The 23,304-nt window shown below is 37.3% G+C and overlaps 1 protein-coding gene across 2 annotated transcripts; it reads left to right on the top strand.

Annotated features, from left to right (window-relative positions):
- Positions 1 to 910: 910 nt before the first annotated feature.
- Positions 911 to 20,116, top strand: LOC136252740 (beta-1,3-N-acetylglucosaminyltransferase radical fringe-like). Of its 2 annotated transcripts, none has more exons than XR_010699779.1 (11): positions 911 to 1,331; positions 5,849 to 5,909; positions 9,039 to 9,081; positions 9,133 to 9,210; positions 9,258 to 9,399; positions 9,444 to 9,488; positions 9,539 to 9,627; positions 9,692 to 9,765; positions 10,415 to 10,449; positions 12,786 to 12,880; positions 12,926 to 13,032. XR_010699779.1 is itself a non-coding variant. In XM_066045309.1 (11 exons), exons 1-11 carry the CDS (start codon positions 999 to 1,001, stop codon positions 19,900 to 19,902), a joined length of 1,122 nt encoding a protein of 373 aa, XP_065901381.1. In that variant the 5' UTR covers positions 911 to 998; the 3' UTR covers positions 19,903 to 20,116. The 2 variants fall into 2 exon arrangements, 1 of the variants encoding a protein (XP_065901381.1); XM_066045309.1 differs by lacking the exon at positions 10,415 to 10,449 and adding an exon at positions 19,848 to 20,116.
- The last annotated feature ends 3,188 nt before the right edge of the window (positions 20,117 to 23,304 follow it).

The following is a 23,304-nucleotide window of genomic DNA, read 5'->3' as shown; positions in this document are numbered from 1 at the left end:
TCATCCTTTAAATGGGGACGTGGTGTCAACTGTGGATAGGCTCATGCTTCATATATTTGATATTCAATCGTGTATGTAGCTAGCCAAGCGTTATACTGTACCATGTGTTAAGGAGCTAGGACAAATTCAAAAGCAGTGTGTTGTACTGAGAAGGCTTGTAAGGGTTTTGGGATGGCGGATATACATTCTGTCCTTTAGAATATCAGGAGATATCACCAACACACGGATACTTCATGAGATGAATGATGACACGTGACCTACCTCCTCTGGGGAAGCACCTATTAGCTACAATGTATGTATCTGCCACTGCGTTAATAGCTACGTCCAATCAACTGCCCTCGATATAATTCACTGTAAATTGATGGTATGACTTCTGCGGTGACTTAGTATGATGATCATACTTCAAAGTGTGATGCTCATACTTCTGAAGTATGATGATCATACTAAGTGACCGCAGGAGTCATACCATCAGTATGACCCTCACACTTCTGAATTCACAGTGAACCTATGGAAACAAGTAGCATGTGGAACAAGCACCTAAAGGGGAGGCAACCCTACGTGCACAGTAAAAAAAAGTAAATAAAACCATAGATAATATATATCTTACCCGGTGAGGTATATCCGGTAAGGTATATATTATCTATGACTAAAACCTGCATGCAGAGGCCACACTAGCCATATTAATGCTTTTGTTACACCTGGTCAACAAGTACAAAAACGTGAAAGTCTGATGGGCTAATCAACCCGAGAAATATAACCCCAGCAAAATTTCATCCCACACCATAGAAATAAGCTCAACCTTAGTTGAGAACACCTTGAAGCTTGCCTCAAGGCTTGCCGAGAGGAAACCTGTAGAATAGCCTGGTGTACTCTTCTGGCGGCGCCCGCCCTAAGGACGGGCGCCGCCAGACTAACAAAAACATACCGGTAGACCAAGTTGCTCACTAATTGGATAATATGAGGTATCTACTCAGAGGTTTTGCTTGGTAAAGAGACGCATGTGGCAAGACGTGTGGTGGAAGGGTTTGAGCGTTACGCTGTTGTCCATTGTGTTAGTTTCTTTTGTGATTTGGAGCGTGGTATACAATGCCATCGATGCGTCAATGAACCCGAGAATGAACCATGTCGGTAAAAGAACCATTAAAGTATCTCATTGTGGTGGCAATAAGACGCTTGCCAGGAAGAATTACAGATTCCGCAAACCAATGGAGCAACCCAGCAATGTGAACTACACTGATAACATTTATTTCTCAGTTAGAACAACTGAAAGTAACTACGAGGAGAGATTGATGCTACTGATGATGACTTGGTTACAGGTGGTGAAACATAAGGTGAACATCATTCCATCAAGGAGGTGCCACACAGGCACTTAGGCAAGGGGGTGTCACTCAGGCTCTTGCTGTAGGTCGATCTGCGACCGCGGTCAAACACTAAGTGAACGGTCAAGGCCACTAAATAGCTCTTACAGTGGGTCAAGGGTCAAGACGATACGGAAGGTTCGAAACCCACAATCGAAACTATACGTAGCTATTATCAAGTTTACGGGATTATACGTAACTCACAAGAAGTAAGGAGATGTTTTAAAGCTTCAACAGGCATTTCGCTGTAATTATACTCCCAGCTGCTGGTAGCACGCACTAAGAAATTATTATACTAGATTACAAGCACAGGTGTGTATAGGAAAATAGAGAAATAAGTGTAGGTCAAAAGTTCGACAAGAAATGCTGAAGTCACAGGTCAAAAATGATAAACGCTGCAAGTCAAGGGTCAAGGTGAAATTTTCCCCGGTCAAGACTGACCGTGGTCGCAGATCTACCTACAGCGTGAACCGATGTGACACCCCTTGCTTATGTGTTTAGGTCACTGCTCTGGTACTGAAAGGCCATGAACCTGCCAACTGATCAGTAAAAGCTAAAACAAATGGTCAAATTTGAAACCCACCATAAATAAGTTTTGAAATCACAGGTCATACACCATAAAGGGCTTTACCTGAAGTCACAAGTCAAGATGTAGTGGGCAGACAGACTAGCTGATGTGTCTAGGGGTTAATTGATCACCATGGTTGCAGGTTTACCTGTATGCCGACTTTCCGCATTGCCAAGTTGGCCTCCTATTTGGTGCGCCGGCTGTAAATCTACTGTATGTGTGAATTTGGTTCTCTTCACTCATTGCAAAGGCGAATCTAGACTTTTAAAAAAGGAAGTTCCACTCAGTTGTACGTAACTCTAGTCCAGCTTCCTAGTAATAATATTTCATGGAAAATCACTCTCCAACAAAGGTTTATTGTTGCTACCATTACTTTGAAATGCAATTAAAAACTTAGGATCTTGCAATCAATTATGGTTGCAATAGCATTAAAACAATAAAAAATTTTTAGAGGAGCTTATTGTGCATGAAGATAGTAGGTAGTTATTATTATTGATTGTTGTGCAGACCTCAAAAGAGTATGGTGCACAAAAAAGGGTACAATTACTATCATCAATTACAAAAGAAAAAACAAACTTATATAATTATACAATATTTACTACACAAAGACTATACATACACATTGATAAATTATTAAACAGTTACTAGTCCAGCTAGGCTGTGCTTGAATTGGTCAATCTCTGTTAAATCAATCACGTGTTGGGATAAGGAATTCCAAATATTGATTGCAGAGGGGAAAAAAAGAAAATTTATAACAGTCAGTTCTAGTCATTGGGGTTAAAATCTCTTATCATGGCCTCTGGTGTGATGTAGGTTAGGATTAGGAAAAAGGAAATCATCAGCATTAATATTGATTTGGTGAAATATAGTTTTAAATAACATTGTAGCCTTCTGTTTGTTTCTGCATCTGGCTAAGGTGGGCCAATTAAGGTTAGATAGCATTTCAGTGACGCTGGAATATCTGTAGTGAATAGAGATAAAATGAGTTTTGCCACTATAAGTGTTTGCAATGAATATTAAAACAAAAATGAGCTGAATTTGGTTCATTGAGTTTAAGTAAAAGTTGTCAGCAAACCTTAGCTACCAAGTAATGGATCTTCCAAGGGGGGGTGGAATTATCTACACCAGCTTGGTTCAATGGTATGATTTTGGCCAGTAATATTAGTAACAAGTACCGTAAACAAGCAAGTTTGGTGAATTTGGCAAATCAAAGCAACCCTACTTGTGATTAGACTTCTGCTAGGCAACATGGTGAAAACAACAAAAGGGGTTCTACTGTATGTAATTACACAAGTACATTCTATACTGCAGTGTAGGTGAATGTATGTGTGTCATACAGTGTGTACACTTGTGCGCTTACTTTCATGGGCTGATTTGTTGTACAAATTTTTGTTATTTACATATTGTACAAGGAAAAATTAGGAATTCTAAGTGATGAGAGGTCATAGTGATGATACAAGGCCTATACCTGAGGATATGCTAATGGAGACATTTAATTTCAGCTTCAGTTTATTACCATGACTGAATTAGGGATTAAATGTCCACTAGTATATCTGCATGTGTAGGCAACCTTTGTTTCATTACTGTATATTTCTATGATAACTAATGAACCTTGTATTTCCAATTTTAGCTTGTACTTGCTCGTCTACTTTTTTTGTGTTTGTAACAACATCATTACGACTGGAACATCAAAAGAAAGAATGGTGTCAGATATATGATAAAATGAATCTTGTGTCCGCACACACATGCCCGACTATCAATTACTGAAAAGTACAATGGCCATTAAACTTCATTTTCAACTATGTATGTTCAGCCATTACACAGCATTTGAAACAGAACACTATGAGAAGTGTTTCTGCAATCAATCCATTTGCTACAAAAAGATGTTGACGATTCCTGTTGTAAACGTGATAGTCTACTGTACTTCCGTTGACAGTTATGCTCTGATGATGTGTTGGCGAAAGGAGCACTGACTAGCTAGCTTAAACATGACAGCTGTTACATTGTACGACTTATTTTAGCTGGTTCCATGCTTCCTTGTTACTTGCTACGTTTCCAGTGCATTTTTATTAAGCACCTAAATAATTAAAAGCTTATTAATTATTGCACTTGTTTAGCTCACTATTATTCATTCAGTGCGTGTACTATTGAGATCATGTCTGATGCAGTAGTGTGAACAAGCCGAGTTCAACTACCCGAGTTGAAAACACTCTGGATAGTATGAATGGTGTGCAAGAACCAAATTGCTGTGGGGCCATGGCCTCCCTTGTCCCCTACTTCCTACGTTTTCAATATATAACCTGTAAAACTCACTACTCAAGTTTAATCAAGTTCATCTTTGATGAAATCCTCAAGAATTGTTGATTGTTGTTTATTAGTGTTGATAAATAGAAAGCCTTTATTTTTAGACTAGAAGTGTTACTTAGTTCTGTGAAATTCTTTGATGTATTCCAATTAGATAAGTTCCACAGTTAATTATTAATTATGGAGGAATATAAACACTGAGACAAACAGTAAGAAAAGAGTGAAAATGAGCTAAGAATTGTTGGTCACTTTTTATATTAAGGCTTTACAGCACAACTGCTGAAGATCTGTAGCACATCTGGTCTTACAGTCTTGTTATGTTTGAAGGAGGTCACCACTATCAGATGGATATAACATAAGCTCCAAACACTTAGCATTTACCTTGCATCCATTTCACAGGATACACAACAATGCTACAAAATCTCAAAAGTTAAAAGTGTAAGGGGGTATTACCAAACCTCAAGTCTATCCATCTTAGAGCTAGCTACTGCTATGAACTGAAAAGTGTACACTTATCTGCATTACAATAAGCTAAATGCTAACGAAAGCAGAACACTAACATCACCTATTTCAAGTTCATGCCAGTGACCAGTAAATTCGGTTATGTGATAGGCAAGCTTGTTCTCATTTGCTGGCAAAGAAGAAAGAGGACTTAGTTATGTAACAATTTGTGAACTTGCATGTGTACTAACAGCAAACGAAGATTGCTGCAATAATGGTTTATTGAAGTATGCACTCTATTTAATGCACAATGTATTATTGGTGAAGGTCAAAGAATATAATACGTGACAAATAAATAGGTCATGACATATTTTTTTCAGAGCTGGGATGATATATTGCTGTATCGCAATACGCAAGAGAGTGATACAGGTATCATTACATAGATAGCTGTGATTGGCATAGAGTTTTCAAATGCAGATGCCAGTATACAACCAAATTATTGAGTTAGTATTTCCACAGAGTTAGATTAGAAAAGATATTCTGTCTAATATATCTGACTTACATATATGCACTGCTTTGTAGTATTGGAATATATCATTGTATCGTGATATTTTTTTTGGGGGCAGTATATTGCTACTTTAATTCTTGTATCATCCCATCTCTACTACAGTAGTTATTTATGATTTCGTTTTTGAATAAAAACAGCCCTTTTCTTGTCAAAATGCTATTATTCTATATGCGAAGCCATTAAAGATTGTGTTCACAGTTAGGTTAGCTGGTGTACACTGCTTGATGCTAATAAAACTAAACGGATAGCCCAGGAAGCTTAATTTATGCTGAGGACTTTGTTGCAATATGGTTTTTTCACTCTAATTATTGCACCTGGCAAGATCAAAATACTCTAATAGAGCAGTCATGTAAATACTCCAATAATATGGTCAAGTGTATCTGATAACAACACAGTTTGCACTGAATTTGACAGCTTGGATTTCTACTTTATTTATTGTAATAGTACTTATAACTTTTAAAAGCAATGATCAGTAGTCCGTATCTAAGTGTACTTCTAGTTGAAAGAAACTTTTAACAATGCCACAACATCCTACTGACTATGTGTGATAATATTATAGTTGTTTTTTCCAATCAAATGTTATAAACATTTTATTGTCATTATTTACAGCTAACAATAATCAGTGATGGGTCACATGATAACATTTTTGTCAAGACAATAAAGAGAACAGGTCAGTCTGTACAGTACATATAGGATGGTATTTGATAGTAGTAGTGATTACAATGGTTTGAATTTTCCTGCTAACAAAATATTAACCAGAGACAACTACATATCATGGTAAAATCAGTTGGATATTATTATGTCCATTACACGCATGACTCCAGAGTGATTTGGAGCAATTTCCAACAACAATGTTTTGCAAAAATTATAATGGTGGATTGACTAACTTATTCCTTCAGACAAGCAGCACTCAACTATTGATAATGCAATGGAGTGACTTTTTACACAATTAGAAACACGTGTTGTTTAGCATAATACAAGAGACACAGTGCATGCATCATTGACTTACTGATGTTCTTTTGCTCTTCATTCTTTTCAGCTCTCTTGGAGTAATGGATTTGTTTGTGGGTAGGTCAACAGCTTTACGTGTTGGACTGTTGTATAAGAGTTGCCCATTTTTGTTTGCTCCTCTGCGTATTACAGTTGAAGTGACTTCTTGCTTTGCATGCTGTTCTCTTAAGCTACGCAATGGGCAGAGCATAGGGTGAACTGGCCTGCCAGTGATGCATGTATAACAGTTGGGATTACTCATTAGTCACGGTTTCCCCTAGATTCAGTAGAAGTGACTTCACTGGTCTAATACAAGACCAATAGACTGATTGATTAACTTGATTGACATTATTATACTTGCAGTCATTTTTTGACTGTCACCTTTGATTCCTGTATTATGGGAAATTCCTGTAAAAAATAATATTTGCTAGTTAAGCATTGGAAGTTAATTTGTTAGAAAGCATTCGTGAAACTGTAATATCCGGATAAGTATAAAGCATATACAGAAAATTGATTCACTGAAATTCCCCGTTAGCTCAGTTGATATTTTAAAGGCTACAGGCTTTTCGCAACTGTCTTGTTTTTGTATAAGAGGTATGTGCTCCATGTGCATGCAAAAAAAAGTAACAAGGCATGTTACAAATGCATAGCTTATCAAGACACACGGTAGTATGTCGTGCGGCCCAAGAAGCCGGCACGCAACACTGTGAGTATATTGACAGGAAGAAAGAAAACATGATTTTCACATATTTGTACGTCCGTACTACCTTTATGAAACACTATGATTTTTACTGTGGACATGCCCGCCAACGTCAGTACTCCACATTCCAAATTTGAGCAAAATCGCGTCAAGTTTCCCGAGATATGAGACTTCAAAGATACGCTTAGTTTCTTAGTTTTTTTCTTTTTCTTCATCTTTTTGCACACTTACAAAAACTGCCATAAAATGCAAACACAATCATTATCTGATTGCCTTGAAATTTGGCACACAAAACGGAGGGTATAAAGGCTCATCCTGGTACCAAGCTTGGCTGGAATATGATATTAACAATTATTCATGAAAAATAACACCAATATGTTTTCACGCCTACAGAGTAAACCGCTTACGGGAAGAAGCTGAAAATCGGTGGGTGAATACGCTAACTATTGAACTTTAAACCTTTTGTTGTTTGAAAGAAATCGAGTTAAAGACCACGAAGATACAATGAAAAACCAACAGCGTGTAACAATTATGCGATCAAGATTAGCTAATTAAAAAATGAATACTTCCCACGCCTACCAGACAAACCGCTCAGTGGAAGCATTTGAAAATCGGTGTACAGATGGATTAATCACCATAGAAAGGCCCTGCGATAGTTGAGAAGAATCAGATTTAAAGCCACAGAGTTATAACACATAATCCAACTCGGTGGGCTATAGTTATGTACTAGCCCTAAATGTGCCATTTGTCAAGCTCCCCAACCCACAGCAAACCATATCTTGACTGGATGTCCTGTTGCTCTTGATCAAGGCAGGTATACCTGGAGACATGATTCAGTCCTACATGTTCTTGTTCACGGACTCCAACAGCACTTACCTGACTTTTTAAAACTCTATGCTGACCTTCCAGGATATCTTGCTAGTGTCTGCCCTCCTAGCACCATTCCAACCAATCTTTCCTCCACTTTTAGCAGACCTGACTTGGTGTTGGTTTCCAATAATTCCATCTGTTTGTTTGAACTAACTATCCCCACCAATACCCAGCAACATCTTTTGGCTGCTAGAGTTCGGAAGGAAGATCAGTATATAGCAGTTTACAATATGACCTTCAGCTTTCTGGCTTATCTGTTAATCTCATTTCCATCGAGATTGGTTGTTTAGGCCATTTTATGCCAGACACAATTGCCCAAGTGGCTAATGCTTGCGAAGTGGCAAAGAAGACCCTGTTTAAGCAGGCTGCTTGCACTGCTGTCTCCTGCTCATACAGGATTTTTAATTCTAGAACCTCCTTGGACTGGGATCTATCGGTTTGTCTAAACTGAACTTTTCTGCATGCTATAATAATTATTTTTGTATTGTAATTTAATAGTGGAAATCTTGCCAGGGCTCCTGTACTGTCCACTCGGTGCATAGTATGCCTGAGTCTAGACCCCTGTACTTATGTTGTATATTGTCTTAACAAAATAAGACCGGCATCTCTCTCTCTCCCTATGTGGTAATCATTCATTTTATTCAGTGTTAAATATACAAATATTTAGTCAGACAATAACCTATGCATACATTATTATAATAGCTTCTCTTGTTCAGCAATTGCTGTTGTAAAGAAAAAAAAACAAGTTAAAAGGAAGCACCAAAGCCAGTTTATAGCTGGCTTTGTGGCTTGCAATACTAAAAGAAGTGATATCTAAACCAAAACAGCCAAGCTGTAAAAAAAGAGTGCAGTCCCCAGGGTAAAAAAAGCTGTGAATTAAAAGTGGCAGCCAATAAATGGCTGTGATGGTAGGTTAATGGCAAAAATCTTAGTAACGACAAAATTTTGTGCCGAATCCTAGTGAAACTTGGAGAAGGCAACACAAATTCACCTAAATTGTCTTTATTAAAATTTTTGCCATTAACCTACCATCATAGCCATTTCTTGGCCGCCACGTTTGATTTCACAACTTTTTCATCCTGGCCTTTTTGGGGTTCACACTCTTATTTTACAGCTTGGTGTTTGGTTTAGACATTCTTTTTGCGTTACAATCATCACTCTATAACTATAAGTCCTTTAGTCTAGACCAGACTCTTCTATCTAAATGTGTAATGTTTCATAACTTATTCTATTTTTAAGGAATTGATATAGTCGTCACTAATTGTTTCCAAAGACACAAAGCGTAAGATAAGTATTTGTTATTAACCAGTGGAAGTATGCAATATCATTGTAGCAACAATCTGTGCTGTAAACTGGGTGAGGAGTTTGCAGCCTACTACAGAGTTAGGGAACAGCATCACAACAAGGAGGGGTATGTATATTATTATGATATGAGTATAATTGTGGGGTATTCCCCAGCTACCAGTGGTTCTGTCATTTTGATGATGATGTTTACGTCAATATCCCACAATTGAGTCAACTATTACAAAAATATGATCCTCATCAACCACACTATATTGGTAGGTGGCGCGAAGATAACCATTTTAGACCTTACTTTTCAGTAAGCAGTTATTACTTGTATAATGTAGTTAAGTTGTGTTGCAGGTTTACGATAAAGGAGCCAAACTTCGGTTAAAGGAGCTACATTATGTATGTAATAAAATAACAATGTGTCATATTTAATAAGTTATTTGCTATAGATAGTGAAGCATAAGGAGTATCAATTTGGAAGTGGTGCCGCTTACTGTATCAGTAGTGCTATGATGACAGAAGCTGAAAAATATTTCAAGTAATTTATTACTTATTGATACAATGGGTGATCATGTTAACTGTGTAATTGTGTTTCTTTCTAGTGGTATAAGAGTATTCCAGAGAACTTGTCAAGTAACACAACGTAGTGATGATGTTTCTGTTGGATATGTTTTAGGTATCTGATCATGTATAAGTATAGGTCATGGCTTGTATCAGAGTATCCACACTATTTTAAGGCCTGAGGAATGGTACAATGACCACTGAGGACAAATGCTTTAGACTGTGTCTTCTGCAGTTCTGGTCACTGCCAGTAATGGTGGCTTTCTGATTGATGTACATAATTATAGTGTTAAAATAACTCACTTTATAGATGATAATCATCTTTATAAACTGGTGATGGTGCCTAATGATATCTTATGGGATGGTAATGATTTCTGGTGATTTCTGGTGATTTCTGTGACTAGAATTATGCAAAGCATGTGACACACATGTGAAGCTAACAGGACTCTAATCTGTTTAGATACATAGTTCTGTTGTAGCCATTAATGTCTTTAATCATGCTATGTGTGACATAGACTAGTGTCATACATAACATGTACCATCCCAGCAGATTCCTTGTGTAGATATCCATTAATACAACATGCTGGCTTGTGTGTATGTATTGATAAACTGTAGTCAAGTTTTTAAACTACTGCATGTACTAGCTGTCTAGAGCATGTATTGTCTAGAGCATGTATTGTCTAGAGCATGTATTGTCTAGAACATGTATTGTCTAGACACAAGTATATGTAGGCAGTACATTTACTGGTATGTGACTTTTGTAGTTGTCTTGTATGGAGTTTTCACCACTTGGCAATTGGTGAGTGTTATTAATTGGTGCATGGGTGGATCCTGGTACTGTGTGTTCTCAGATACATAAGTAGCTATGTAAGAACTGCCTACATTTGCTTGACCCATTAACCATCATAGGCTCTAGACCTGCGTCAAATATGTTGGCGTAATAATCAGCATAATAGGCTGGAGTACTAGGTGGATATTTCAAACTATGGAGCTTAATTCCATGAAGATTGATACTCCCTAATAGAGCAGTCAGTGCATTCAAATGCATTGTACATAACTCTTTAGATCAATACTCTCTAATAGAACAGTCACTTTGTAGTGAAATACTCTAATAGAGCATTCACTGAGTAAATAATCCAAGATAATTGTAAAAACTGTTGCTAACTAGGAACATAATGCAAGCATAATGGGAACACTGAAGAGTATGATAGGTTAAATTTATGGGAAATTCCTGAAAGCATTTGGGCAAAATTTTGAGCATATTTGTGACCCAGTCTTGGAAAACCGGGCTTATCACCTATTTAAAAGTATCGAGAAACGCCGGTTTTAGGTATTTAGTGTGTTGTAGCTCGCCAATGGTATACCAAATTTTCACCCGTTTTACACCAATTCCTTACCTTCCAGAGCATCCACTGTGCAAGTAGCCAACAACTAAGTTTCCCGCCATTTTAGATAGTTTTAAAACCGAGGTTGACTGTATCAGGCGAGCTGCAAAATGGGTGGGAGGCGGAGCCCTGGAAGGCGGTGTTCAAAAATTGAAAAGGAAGGCGTAGAGATGAATTAGGCCAAGTTTTGGGCCATTGAGGTCTCAAAATTGGCCAAAATGAAAGGAAATTCACAGCAGAGGTACTTATTCAACACCACAGAGCTGTGAAAAGGAAGGTGTAGGGATGAATTAGGCCACGTTGTGGGCCATCGAGGTCTCAAAATTGGCTAAAATGAAAGGAAATTCACAGCAGAGGTACTTATTCAGCACCACAGAGCTGTGAAAAGGAAGGCGTAGGGATGAATTAGGCCACGTTGTGGGCCATCGAGGTCTCAAAATTGGCTAAAATGAAAGGAAATTCACAGCAGAGGTACTTATTCAACACCACAGAGCTGTGAAAAAGAAAGGTGTAGGGATGAATTAAGCCACGTTTTGGGCCATCGAGGTCTCAAAATTGGCTAAAATGAAAGGAAATTCACAGCAGAGGTACTTATTCAACACCACAGAGCTGTGAAAAGGAAGGCGTATGGATGAATTAGGCCAAGTTTTGGGCCATTGAGGTCTCAAAATTGGCTAAAATGAAAGGAAATTCACAGCAGAGGTACTTATTCAACACCACAGAGCTGTACAGCTGCATACAGTCATCCCCAGGCTGACCAGAGCTCCGTTAAGGCCCCACACCGCACGTACGGATCACCACTGGGCTTGGGAAAAGCAGCCAGCAAAACCAGACCACTCAAGTCTAGCTGATTTTTATTGTGGAATTAGATAGTTTATTCATGTAGCTTCGTGTCCTGGGTGAAAAATCGAATCTGCTGACATGGGCGATAAGACCGATTTTCTCAGACTGGGTCACATTTGACTCAGGCCTCACATAGCACCAAGTGATACAACTTATGCACAGAATTTATTTTGGACTTTCTGTAAAATATTAATGTTGCTGTACATTTCTAAACCTAATGCACCTATACTGAAACAGTGATAGGAAACTTCTGTATTACCCTTTAAAACAACTTTTAAGACTTCACAACATATGCAAAGGCCAAAATGGCAAAAATCAACCGTGAGACACTACTAAGAGGTGATTATTTGCTGCCTCAAAAATGCAGCAACCAACAAGAGAATCTGGCTCTTCCCAACCAGCTACAACTTAGCCTGTTTGTGTCCCTCCCCTTGCCAACTCCTGGATCCGCCCCTGTATATTATATCACTTTTACCACAACTGCATCAGGTTTTGCTGATATTGTACACCCTTAGCCCTTGGGCCTGAGGCCCTTGTACTTTGGGTGTATATATATCAGCAAAATCCCTCGCAGCCGTAGTATAACTATTACATACACACTTAATCTTATCTATAGTCACTCTCTTCCTATAGCAACCTGCAACACTATTATGCAATGGCATAGCCTACCATTGAGGCAACCAAGGGAGTTACCTCAGTAAACAAAAAGCAACTAAAGAATTTAGTACTGAGATACTCTAATAGAACAATTCTAATAGAATAGTCTTGATAAAACTGCCCTAATAGAGCAGTTGGGTGTGCCTCGGCTCAAAGTTTTCTGACTACATTCTTGCCATGTGTATTGATATAGTTGTGTATATAGTACCTCATAATATGGCCACATACTTATACAAGTTACTTTGAATAGGTGGCTTATTGGGATACAACCTTACCAGTGTAGCTGATTTCAATGTACAATATGATAACTTGGAGAACTACACCTTACAGGAAGCACTACAGTCTGTATGTATGCGACAATAATAGTACATCTATTAGACTTACTTACAGATCACTATTGGGTATACTAAGGAAAAAATTAAACAACAAGGAAAATGTTTTTCTCTTATAACAAATCATGTTCCTGTTGAAGCGAGGTTTGATGATGATCCTACAAGGTAATGAAGTGTTGTGTGTTTGTATAGGAATTTTCTTCTTTAGTGTTGTTCAAAATTCACTACAGAAATGTACTAGTCTAAAGATACTATTCTTTACACATGCAAGGTTTAAATGTGGCTCAGTGGTCTGTGAAAATGTCATTTCATATGTACAATTAGGGTATTGAACTTTCAGGTATAAAATGTACCGGGTCTGCAAATAGGCATCTTATAGCCTTGCATGTACCTGGAAACCCATAAGTTAACTTGTGAATTTGGTTATCTGGCATAACACTTCTGCTCAGTGTATTTTTAAAAGGGAATAGTTTAAGAACACGAGGAGTTATGATTAGTCAAGCTGGAAATTTGGAAAAGCTATAGACCTCTTTTACACGTTTGGTCACAAAATAATATTAATGTGTTGCATGGATATTATGAGATTTTACAGGTTTGTTGTTTTTAATGTAATATATATGTGACCGGATTTGACAAAACACACACATCCAGATTTGTGACTTTAGGAATCATGACTCAATGTAGGAGTAAGCTATCACTTTCCAATTTTGATCTTTTATTGCATAATGCAATTAATTAAGGATTGTGTCAAATTGCAGGTCAATAGCACAGTGAGTAGTCCAGTTACAATCAGTTAAAGTCAAAGAATCAAATGTGTGTGGAAGCTTGGTTTTGTCAAATCCATTCACATATATTATATCCAGTACACTTGTGACACAGTAACTATTCCTGGAGGAATGACAGTTACAGTGCAGAATTTGGTGAATGATGTGCATTAAACAGAGTTGTGATTTCAAGATTTTAATTCCCTGCGTATGTTTGGGTGTAGCTATCTAATGGGATAAATTCTATTGATGTATAGTATCTGATGTTGTGACTGATTTTGACAAGATCCATTTTCTTATTAATATAGTCCGTACGGGTTCACTGACCCACTGACCCCCGCCAAATATAGTAATATCAAAGAGGTGAACATGTGTTCACTCCCAATGGCTTTGTACAGGAACAAGCATGTTTTCATGTTGTAAACATGTTTGCGCTCTTGAATCGTCCATACTAAATGTATGGGATATTTTTAAAGCCTCATAACTCACCTGTTCTTGTCTGTATCTTTTTTGATTAACAGTTCTGGTGTTTAAAGGGCTTCACAGTGCTACTAAATGTTTGGGCAGCTTGTAACAAGAGTTATTAACAAGAAACGAGGGCTCAGGTGAACACGAACAGACTGTAGATATGATGATTTTATATGTAAATAAACAATTTGTTCTTATCCATTTGTTAACTACATACGTATCATTTCATGGGTATACAAAGCCCTACTATTCAACATTTGTTTTTTGAGGAACTTTTTGACAGTGTGGTAGTAGCTACTGTATATAATAGGAATCAGAGATTGGCACTTTTCTGCCATACAATATCACTCAAAACCAGCCTCAGCTTTCCTTCATTTCAACTTGGTTTGGCAAAATCTAATGTGCCTTCAGAGCAAATCAAAATATCCAAAGGTGGTGGGGTCTTAGCTAATTCTTCTTGAAGTGGGGCTGAAAACCATTAAAAAGACATCTCTAATAGAACACTCAAATGCTCTACTAATAGGGCAGTCGAAGCACTCATAAAACATGTCTCTAAATGTTCTGGGAACAAAAAAAAAGGAAAAATATTGTTGCCTACAGAGGAATAGCACTGCTGACCTCTTCCTTTGAAAGTTGGTATCTTACCACTGTACAAAGTGTTTTCAGGTGTACAAAAAGTGTTTTGTATACCAGGGGTGGATTTAGGGGGGGCTAAGGGGGCTGTAGTCCCCCTCCCCGTCCTTTCTAAGTTAGTGCTTGGCCAATAAAATCCTAAATCTTCTATGTGTATCAAAAGCAGACTTATTTCAGGAACTATGCATCACTACCACCACAAATAATGTCTATGTAGCTATTACCTATTGTTCAACTCTGGTTTTTCCTCAAGAGTTCTTCAAGAAAAGATTTCGATTGTGGGTTGCATCTTTAGTTACAAAAGTTTTAATTATGGATTTGTTTTATTCAGATAATTAGCATTGTTTTCCACTATGGCTACAAGAGGTGATTAGTGTGGTTTTGATATTTTAAGATTCAAAAACTGTTAGTTGGTTTAATTGGTTAGAGTTATCAGCTTCAGTATAATATGTAGCTAGCTACCAACTCAGCCATTTAGCAAACTGTAGTCATTTGGTATTTTACAAGTTTATAAGGCAGCTGTAGCACTTTTGTCTATGAATGTAAAATCTGTATCAGTTACCTTCTGATATGACCCCATGCTGTGGGGTATGGTACTGGTATTTGTAGCTAGCTATAGATTGGTCTTCATTACCCGGCAGATCTAGAAATTAGAGATGGACCGATACTCACTTTTTACCGATACTTTCGATACAAGTATTTGTACTGAAATTATCTGCCGATTCTGATGCTGATACTAAGCATTGAAGCCTAGTTTCACTGTTGTGATACGTAGCTAGCTATTAAAAATATGATAAACATCATTGTGGATTACTAATTTGAGGTAGTTTTCTTGTAAGCGTATTGATTAGGCAATTAATTGCGTGGGCGGCTGATAACTGTGTAATGTTTGTTACAGCTTTGCAACCAAACTTTTTCATGAAAAAGCAAGCCAAGTTGTCATAAACTTATTTCTTGAGGAACAACTGTACTGCCATTTAATTACAAAAGATTCATGTGCTCTAATATATTAGAATACACACGGAGCAATTGCAGCAATACTTGGAAAAGTGTAACAAAGGCTTTGTTTCGCTACTTTGTTAGTTACTGATTAGCTCAACTAAGTTATTAGCTACTGGAAACTTAGCTAGAGATGGTTTAATAAAAGTGGCGAGTGTCTACTGGTGGTATCTGTACCTTGTATTACCGATACCGATCTGACACCAATATCGGTCCACCTTTACTAGAAATAAGTTGACAATCACAACAGTAAATGAGTCAGAAACCCCATAAATGCAAATATAGTTGCATTTTGCTAAGGATTTCCAGTGGACTAGCTAATAGCTACCAGTACCCTTCACTGCATTCTGCTTTTCAGTACACTTTATTGGTGTTAAGGTGTCATTAGGCTAAGGAGCATGCATACTAATAATTGTGACATTCAACTCCACTACTACTTAGCTATATATCCACACAAAAACAGCCAAGCTGTGAAAAAATGGTGCAGCCTTAAAAAGCCTGGGTGAAAAAAGTTATGAAATCAAAGGGCCAAGAAATGGCTGCAATGATGTTAATGCTAATAAATTTTAACAATGCACACAGCCATCATTAAAATTTTTTAGTGTTAACATCAATACAGCCATTTCTTGGCCGCCACCTTTGATTTCACAACGTTTTTCACCCAGGCTTTTTAAGGCCACACCATTTTTTCACAGCTTGGCTGTTTTTTGTGTGGATTTCACACCTTTTTTGTACTTTATAAGGCCCCAAAACCAGCCTATGGCTGACTTTGAGGTTTTTTTTATTCACATTTCTTCTTTTTCTATGTAGATACAATGATGATTATTGAAGACAGACTTATAAATGTATTTCATTGCATGATTTAATTCAATATTTGATAATATTATTGTAATACTCTAGTAGAGTGCACATTTTTTTGAGGACTTCTAATAGAACATACACAGAATGTTCTAGAACAATCTAGTACCTTTATTGGTAGATCTATGAAATTACAAATGTTTGATTAAAAGCAGATTTCAACTAGAAATTTCATTTATAAAGCAGAATTAAGTGAGGTGATCAGCCAAGGTAGCAGTGGTTCAGTGGTAAAGGATGCAGGTGTTAGGTATGGAGGTCCCTGGTTCAAACTCTGGTAATTTTTTTCCGACATTTTTTACACACCTTTTTTACCCAGTGGTGACTGCTCTATTAGAGTATCTCAATCCCGCGATTTTACACTTGCTTAGTTTTTGCTTTATAACTTTGTCGCTGTAACTCTATTGCTATTCAAACTATCAAAAGGCACTGCTACGATGATCAGCCTATCTACACACCAATTTTCAAGTTATTTCTCTACTTGGTTTACCCTGTAGCTGTGACAGAAGTTTGATTTTTTTTACATGAATAAACGCTCATAACTCCTTGAATATTACTCAGATTCACAACAAACTTGGTATGTGAATCCACTGTTACACAGTCTTCATTTGTTCCAAAGATTGAGGCAATCGAGATACACGTTTGCATTTTATAGCAATTTTTGCGAAGTGTGCAAAAAGAAATCGAAGTCCCCGATGTATGGCATAAGAAGAAAAAAATGAAGAAATTAAAATGAAATTTTGAACGCCCATATCTCACAAATGGCTGTTGTGAATCAAATTTTCTGTGTGGCGTACCCTACGTGGGGGACAGCTATAATGCAAAAATGGTGTGCTTTGGAGAAGGGGCCATGGAGCTATGCATGCATAAAAAAGCTGTTTTCTTTCTTCCTTTAAATATACTCACTGTGTGGTCGCCGGCTTTCTTGGCCACACAACACACTACAGTGTGTCTTGATACATGTTTCTGCCTCTGTTTAGCCATACATATTTCTGCCTCTGTTTAGCCATACATGTTTCTTCCACACATTATCCCACAAAGGCTTCTCCTATTGTCTGGTTTTGTTTGATCATGGGAGTATTTAGAAACAGCATCCTTCATGCAGACTGCAAAATCATCAGTCAAACTTGTGTAGTTTGTAGTCATAGTCACCCAATGTTGATGAATCCCAGATGGTCTTTAGAAGATGATGTCTAGTGTTCCATAAAGAGAGTCTGCCTTGAATCTGTTAATGTTGAGGCTAGGGTAAGTATTTTCCACAATTCTTCCAACTTCATGATGTGTGAAATAATCTACTCCAACCTTCCAGTGGGATCCAACAACATTATTTTTATCAGTAAGATAGACAATTGAGTCTATTGAAGAGGAGCTGATGCATTGTGGTATATAGCTAGCCATATCTAAATGCTACAAATGAAAAGATTTTTTAATTTTTATTACTGTGCAGGCCTCCTGGGGAATGCACAAAGTAATTACATTACAAAAATTATGAAAGATAACAGTCCTTTTATTCCTTGTTTGAAATGATTGAGGTCTGAAACAATTACAGCAGCATCATCTGGTAAAAAGTTCCACAGCTTAATACTGCTTGGAAGAAAAGAGTTTGAGTTGGCATTAGTTATTGCTGGTAAGAATCTCTTTGAGTGTCTGCCTATAGAGTGGGTACAAGGGCGAAGTGGGAGTAAAAAGTCAGCGTTAATGTCTACAATGTGATGAATTATTTTGAACCACATTATTAATCAGTGTTCATTTGAATCATTTCGCCTATCAGCAAGAGAACATCATGCATGCATGATAGCTACTTAATGCATATTGCAATCAGTCTTGATTTAATGGAAAAGTGTTTTGATAAACTGAAATTCCATTATTTCCACTGAAAAACACTCTCAGATTCACCTTTATAGAGGGCCTATAATTTTCAAAAATTTCCTGGGGGGCATGCCCCCAGACCCCCCTAGGTTGGCATGCTTCACATGCTGCACACTAATGTACCCATTATTCTAAATAGCTAATTTGTCCATGGATAAAAATCTTACCACTAGAGTCTTGTGAGAAGGCTTGATACCTTCTAATGTCTGGCTAGTTACCTATGTCCCTGTCCAGCTTAGCCCCCCCTTTCAAAAAACCCTAGATCTACCCCTGTATACTGCTTATAAATGCCGTATGTTTAGGCTAACCCTGTAAGCATTGCCCAAGGAGGTTTTTGTGACTGCAAATATCCAACTTTGACTAAAAAAGTTGGTGTTTTAATTGAAATGCTTCAAATTATAATAACTATAAATTCTGGTGAACTTTGAGACATATCGTAAAATCAAATATGGCTACAGCTTCTGGGGCTGTGCCCTCCAGACTCCATGCTGTCATCAGAGATTCTGTACTCTGGTCAGCCTCTTCACATCAACTGCTTCCTCTGATACCAAGAGTTGTGTATGGTTGCCTTGTCTGGTGCATGCTACACTCTGGCATGCACATCTTGAGATAGTCTATACATGTAACATATTCCAAACTAAATAAGAAATCATAATTTTGAGGTAAAGTGCTGGAAGGAATTTTACACTTGTGTAGGAAGCATGATTCCTACACATGTAGTGCTTTATTGAGAATTTTTGCAGAATTTTGTAGGAAATATTCCCACACTGTTGAATTTTGTAAGAAAGATTCCTACACTTGGCATAAAGTGTAAGACATCTTCTTGCAGTGTAGGAATAATTCCTACAAGTGTAGGAATCATTCCTACAAGTGTAGGAATCATTCCTACAAGTGTAGGAATTGTTCGGAATGATTCCTACACATTTTGTCATGTGTAGGAATCTTTCTTACAAAACTCAACAGTGCAGGAAGATTTCCTACAAAATTTCTTAATGCTGCCCTACACGTGTAGGAACCATGCTTCCTACACAAGTGTAAATTTTGGTACATCACAGAAAATTTGCTGTATTTTTAAGAAAAAATTGCCACAACTTAAAGTTTTGGTTTCTTATTTAGTTTGGAATATGTTATGTACAGAAGTGATCAGAAGTTGCAGAGAACTACACCTAACAAAACCAAATTTCAGGAGAGTTTGGAACATCTAGTGAAAGGCTCAATCATTCATTGCATGCATACATTATGCTTTGTATGTATTTAGTTTGCATAAACTTGAGCAATAGTCATGTCTTGTGTATATATAATGTTATGGGTGTGTTGTGTACATTAACAAGTTTCAAGTGATATTACATTAACACTGTGATGAAATGACATTGCTATGTTGTGTGTCCACAGGTTCTTATCATATCACTGTCTACTCTACCCCAGTGTGTCATGGTGTAAGAGATGACCACTCATCATCAGTAACATTGTTGGCATACAAATTAAAATGTATTGCATCAGAACAAAGCTAATAATGTCACACACTACAAGTAATGTTTGTGCTAGTTAAACTTCATTGAGCAACACATCATAGTGTATGTGTTACTATGTATCTTACAGTACGTATACAGCTACAAGTATAATTCGAAACATTTGAGGATTACTTGACACTCAGATATAAACACAGAAAGCTTGTAACTATATCTGTCAATCTTGTATTGAGATATCTGAGGTTTAAGTACTGTTCACTGTCCTAAAGTTTAAAATCACAAATAATTATGTTCTTTTTCTGTAGATTGGTAAAGGTGTGCATGACAATGATATTGTGAAATACTGCAGTATGATTTTAGACCAGACCAAGTGGTGACTTGATCCAGACATAACTTGCAGTCTGGACAAATTCCTGAGGATTGAACCACACAGTGATACTAAGCCACCTCTATATACATCATAAAATTAGAGTGAAGGATCTCTACCTCCTTCTTCCCCAAGGCCTAGTCTCATGTTGCTATGCCTATGACACCTTTACTAATTGTCATCTGTCACTAATAATGACTTGCCTCATTGCTTTAAATGTATATCAGCTTCAAAAGCTACATGGAATTAGTTGAACCACAAACCTTGAAAATACAGGCTTTCAGTTAACAGTTTTAGTAATACCATACCAATGATTTATAACTGCAAGCATCGCACAAAAGTTATTTTACATTATTGTACAGAACATTAGAAGAATAAGTGTGTGTATTTGAAGGCATTTAAATTAAATTAAATTATAAAAAAATCAAGTAATGTAGTAATGTGCAATATAAGAATGGAGAGCTGGCTACAATATTTGCTCCACTGTAGCTATGCAGTTGAAGCGAGCAAATTGTTTTGTGCACTCTTCTCAAGCTCCATGCATACAGCTGTTTGATGGGTAGAACACAGCTGAAACTGATGAGGTAAGGTGGCTACTTTTCCTGCCAGTAATTAATGTTGTGGTCACTATGTATACCTGTAATTTGAAATACCGCCGTATCTTTGTGGGTATCATATTATAGCTTCTCACAACATAATATCTCTGTAGTCACATTATGTGTTTGTAGCTAAGCATATAATTATGTATTTAAGAGAAGAAATGTTGATAGCAGTAGCTACACCTTTCCATGTCTGTTATTTTTAATTGTGACTTAAATTTGTTTTCAAATTGCACATTTTCCTATTATACTGACATAAAGTAATAACAAAGCAGCTTACCAACTTCTATTGTTAATGTTACGTAATTAAGCAGTAGATGGGTGATCAGACAGACTTTAAAAGTTTAAGGCTTCTGGCTACAATATCGAGGAATCAAGCAGGTTGAATTAAGCAACTCCAAACTTCTTGATCCTGAGCTCTCAATGTTAACAAAATAGAACCAAGTTAAACAATGGTTTTTTGAAGCCAAAGGCATACACCACAAATAACGTGCTACTGAAACAGGATTATTTCATCAACAATTTGCTCATACCATTACACTTTGCAGTGTTTATAGGCTGCTCAAAGGACATGTATACATGCATGTTGCCATTCATATGTTGGACCTATAAATTTTAACATTAAGACCTATACCAATACCAATAATATTCTAAAGGGAAAATTGCCCTATGCATTACAAACGTATGCTCAGCACAGTACATCACTTTATTATCATCATCCAGGCCATAGATAATACACAGGTTACTTCTTTCGCATGGTTGCCTCCACTCTAGATACTTGTTCCCATAAATTGAGAGAGGCTATGTGGAGGACTGGTCATCAGACAGTTGATTGGGTGTAAGTTAATTTTTGTTAACTCATTTCATATGTTAGTGGCAAATACATTCACACTAATTAATACAGAGGTTGTTCTCTGAGGTCTCAACATAATATATAGTAGCTGGGCACGCTTCCACAACCTGAAGTGTTATATGTCTTTTGTGTACGTATAATGATGTTTGTAGAATGCATCTATTCCAATGGTCCAGGTCTTAAGTATTATGGTGGGACTGTGGATGTCCCGAGGGATGTCCACATCTTCATCAGTGACATGTGTACTGCACTGAGTCCAGCCCCCAAGGAAGATTGCCTATACAGTCGCTCATTGAGTATAGCACACAGGCCATCACACTGGATAGCACATGTCCTTGTAGCTAAAAGTGTAGCTTGCACATGCCCAAAGCACCACTCTGGTACGTAAGTGTAAGGCAATGTTCAATACTCACTGATACCCAGTCCTGTTGTTGGTTAATAAACTATATTCTCACATTGTCATCCTTTAAATGGAGACCTAGTGTCAACTGATCGAGGACAGGCTCATGCTTCATACATTTGATATTTGGCAATTATGTATGTAGTTAGCCAATGTGTTAAGGAGTTAGAACAATTCGAAAGCACTGTGTTGTACTGAGAAGGCTTGTAAGGGCTTTGGGACGGATATGCATTCCGTCCTTTGGAATATAAGGAGATATGTCCAATACAAGGATATTTCTTTGAGGTCATAACATGAATGATAACACATGACCTACCTCCTCTAGGGAACCACCTATTAACTACAATGAATGTATCTGCCACTGACTCGAAGTTTTAGCAAAATTAGCTGCGTCCATGGCCAATCAACTCTCCTCGATATAGCCTATGGGAACAAGCAGTATGGAACAAGTACCTGAAGGGGAGGCAACCAGTAGAAAAAGTAAATAAAACCTGCATGGAAGAGGCCACATTATATTATTTATTTAGGCTTTATGGTGTTAAAAAATAAAACACCAAAGGTCTGTTGGTAGCAACCAACAGCCATAAAATACGTACAATTAATACTAACTACTTAAGTAATTACATAGTTAAGATTATAAGTGATTATAATTGGTAGTTGGAGGTTTAGTTTGGTGACTTCTGGAGCATGTACATAAGTAATGTAGAGTGCAGTTATTGTTCTCATCAAAGTTAGTCAGGAAATGTTCCCACAGATATGATTTCAGTTTAGATTTCAGCAAACAAACTGGCACGTTTAGGTCTAGAATTGGTATGGCATCCCACAGGGATGGTAAATGATGAAAATAAGAATGTCGCGATATGTTATTGATGTAAACTAAAAACAGCAAGGGGCCAAGAATACTGCCCTGTGGAACACCAGAAACTACTGGAAGTAAATCAGAATAGCAATTGTTGATAGAAACCCTTTGATAGCGATTAGTCAAATAGTTCTTGAACCAAGACCATAGAGTACCAGCAGTACCAGTTATGCCCATTGACCACAGCTTGATCAGTAAGATACTAGCTATGTCTATGTGACACTGAATCAAAAGCCTTGCTGATGTCAAGGTAAATAACATCTGTTTGTAAGGGACTGTTGACGATTTGATCAGAGAAAATT

The sequence above is a fragment of the Dysidea avara genome, chromosome 1 (assembly GCF_963678975.1).
Source record: "Dysidea avara chromosome 1, odDysAvar1.4, whole genome shotgun sequence".
Classification (NCBI taxonomy): domain Eukaryota; kingdom Metazoa; phylum Porifera; class Demospongiae; order Dictyoceratida; family Dysideidae; genus Dysidea; species Dysidea avara.
Note: the sequence above shows the minus strand (reverse complement) of the source record. Positions and strands in the feature narration are given on the sequence as shown.

Bases quoted from the DNA above. Each gene is read 5' to 3' on its own strand.
- LOC136252740 (XM_066045309.1), top strand. From the start codon at position 999: ATGTGGCAAGACGTGTGGTGGAAGGGTTTGAGCGTTACGCTGTTGTCC. The intron at 9,082-9,132 runs GTAAGATAAGTA...ATATCATTGTAG, and splicing joins TGTTTCCAAAGACACAAAGC to CAACAATCTGTGCTGTAAAC. The intron at 13,033-19,847 runs GTAATGAAGTGT...GTGTGTCCACAG, and splicing joins TTTGATGATGATCCTACAAG to GTTCTTATCATATCACTGTC.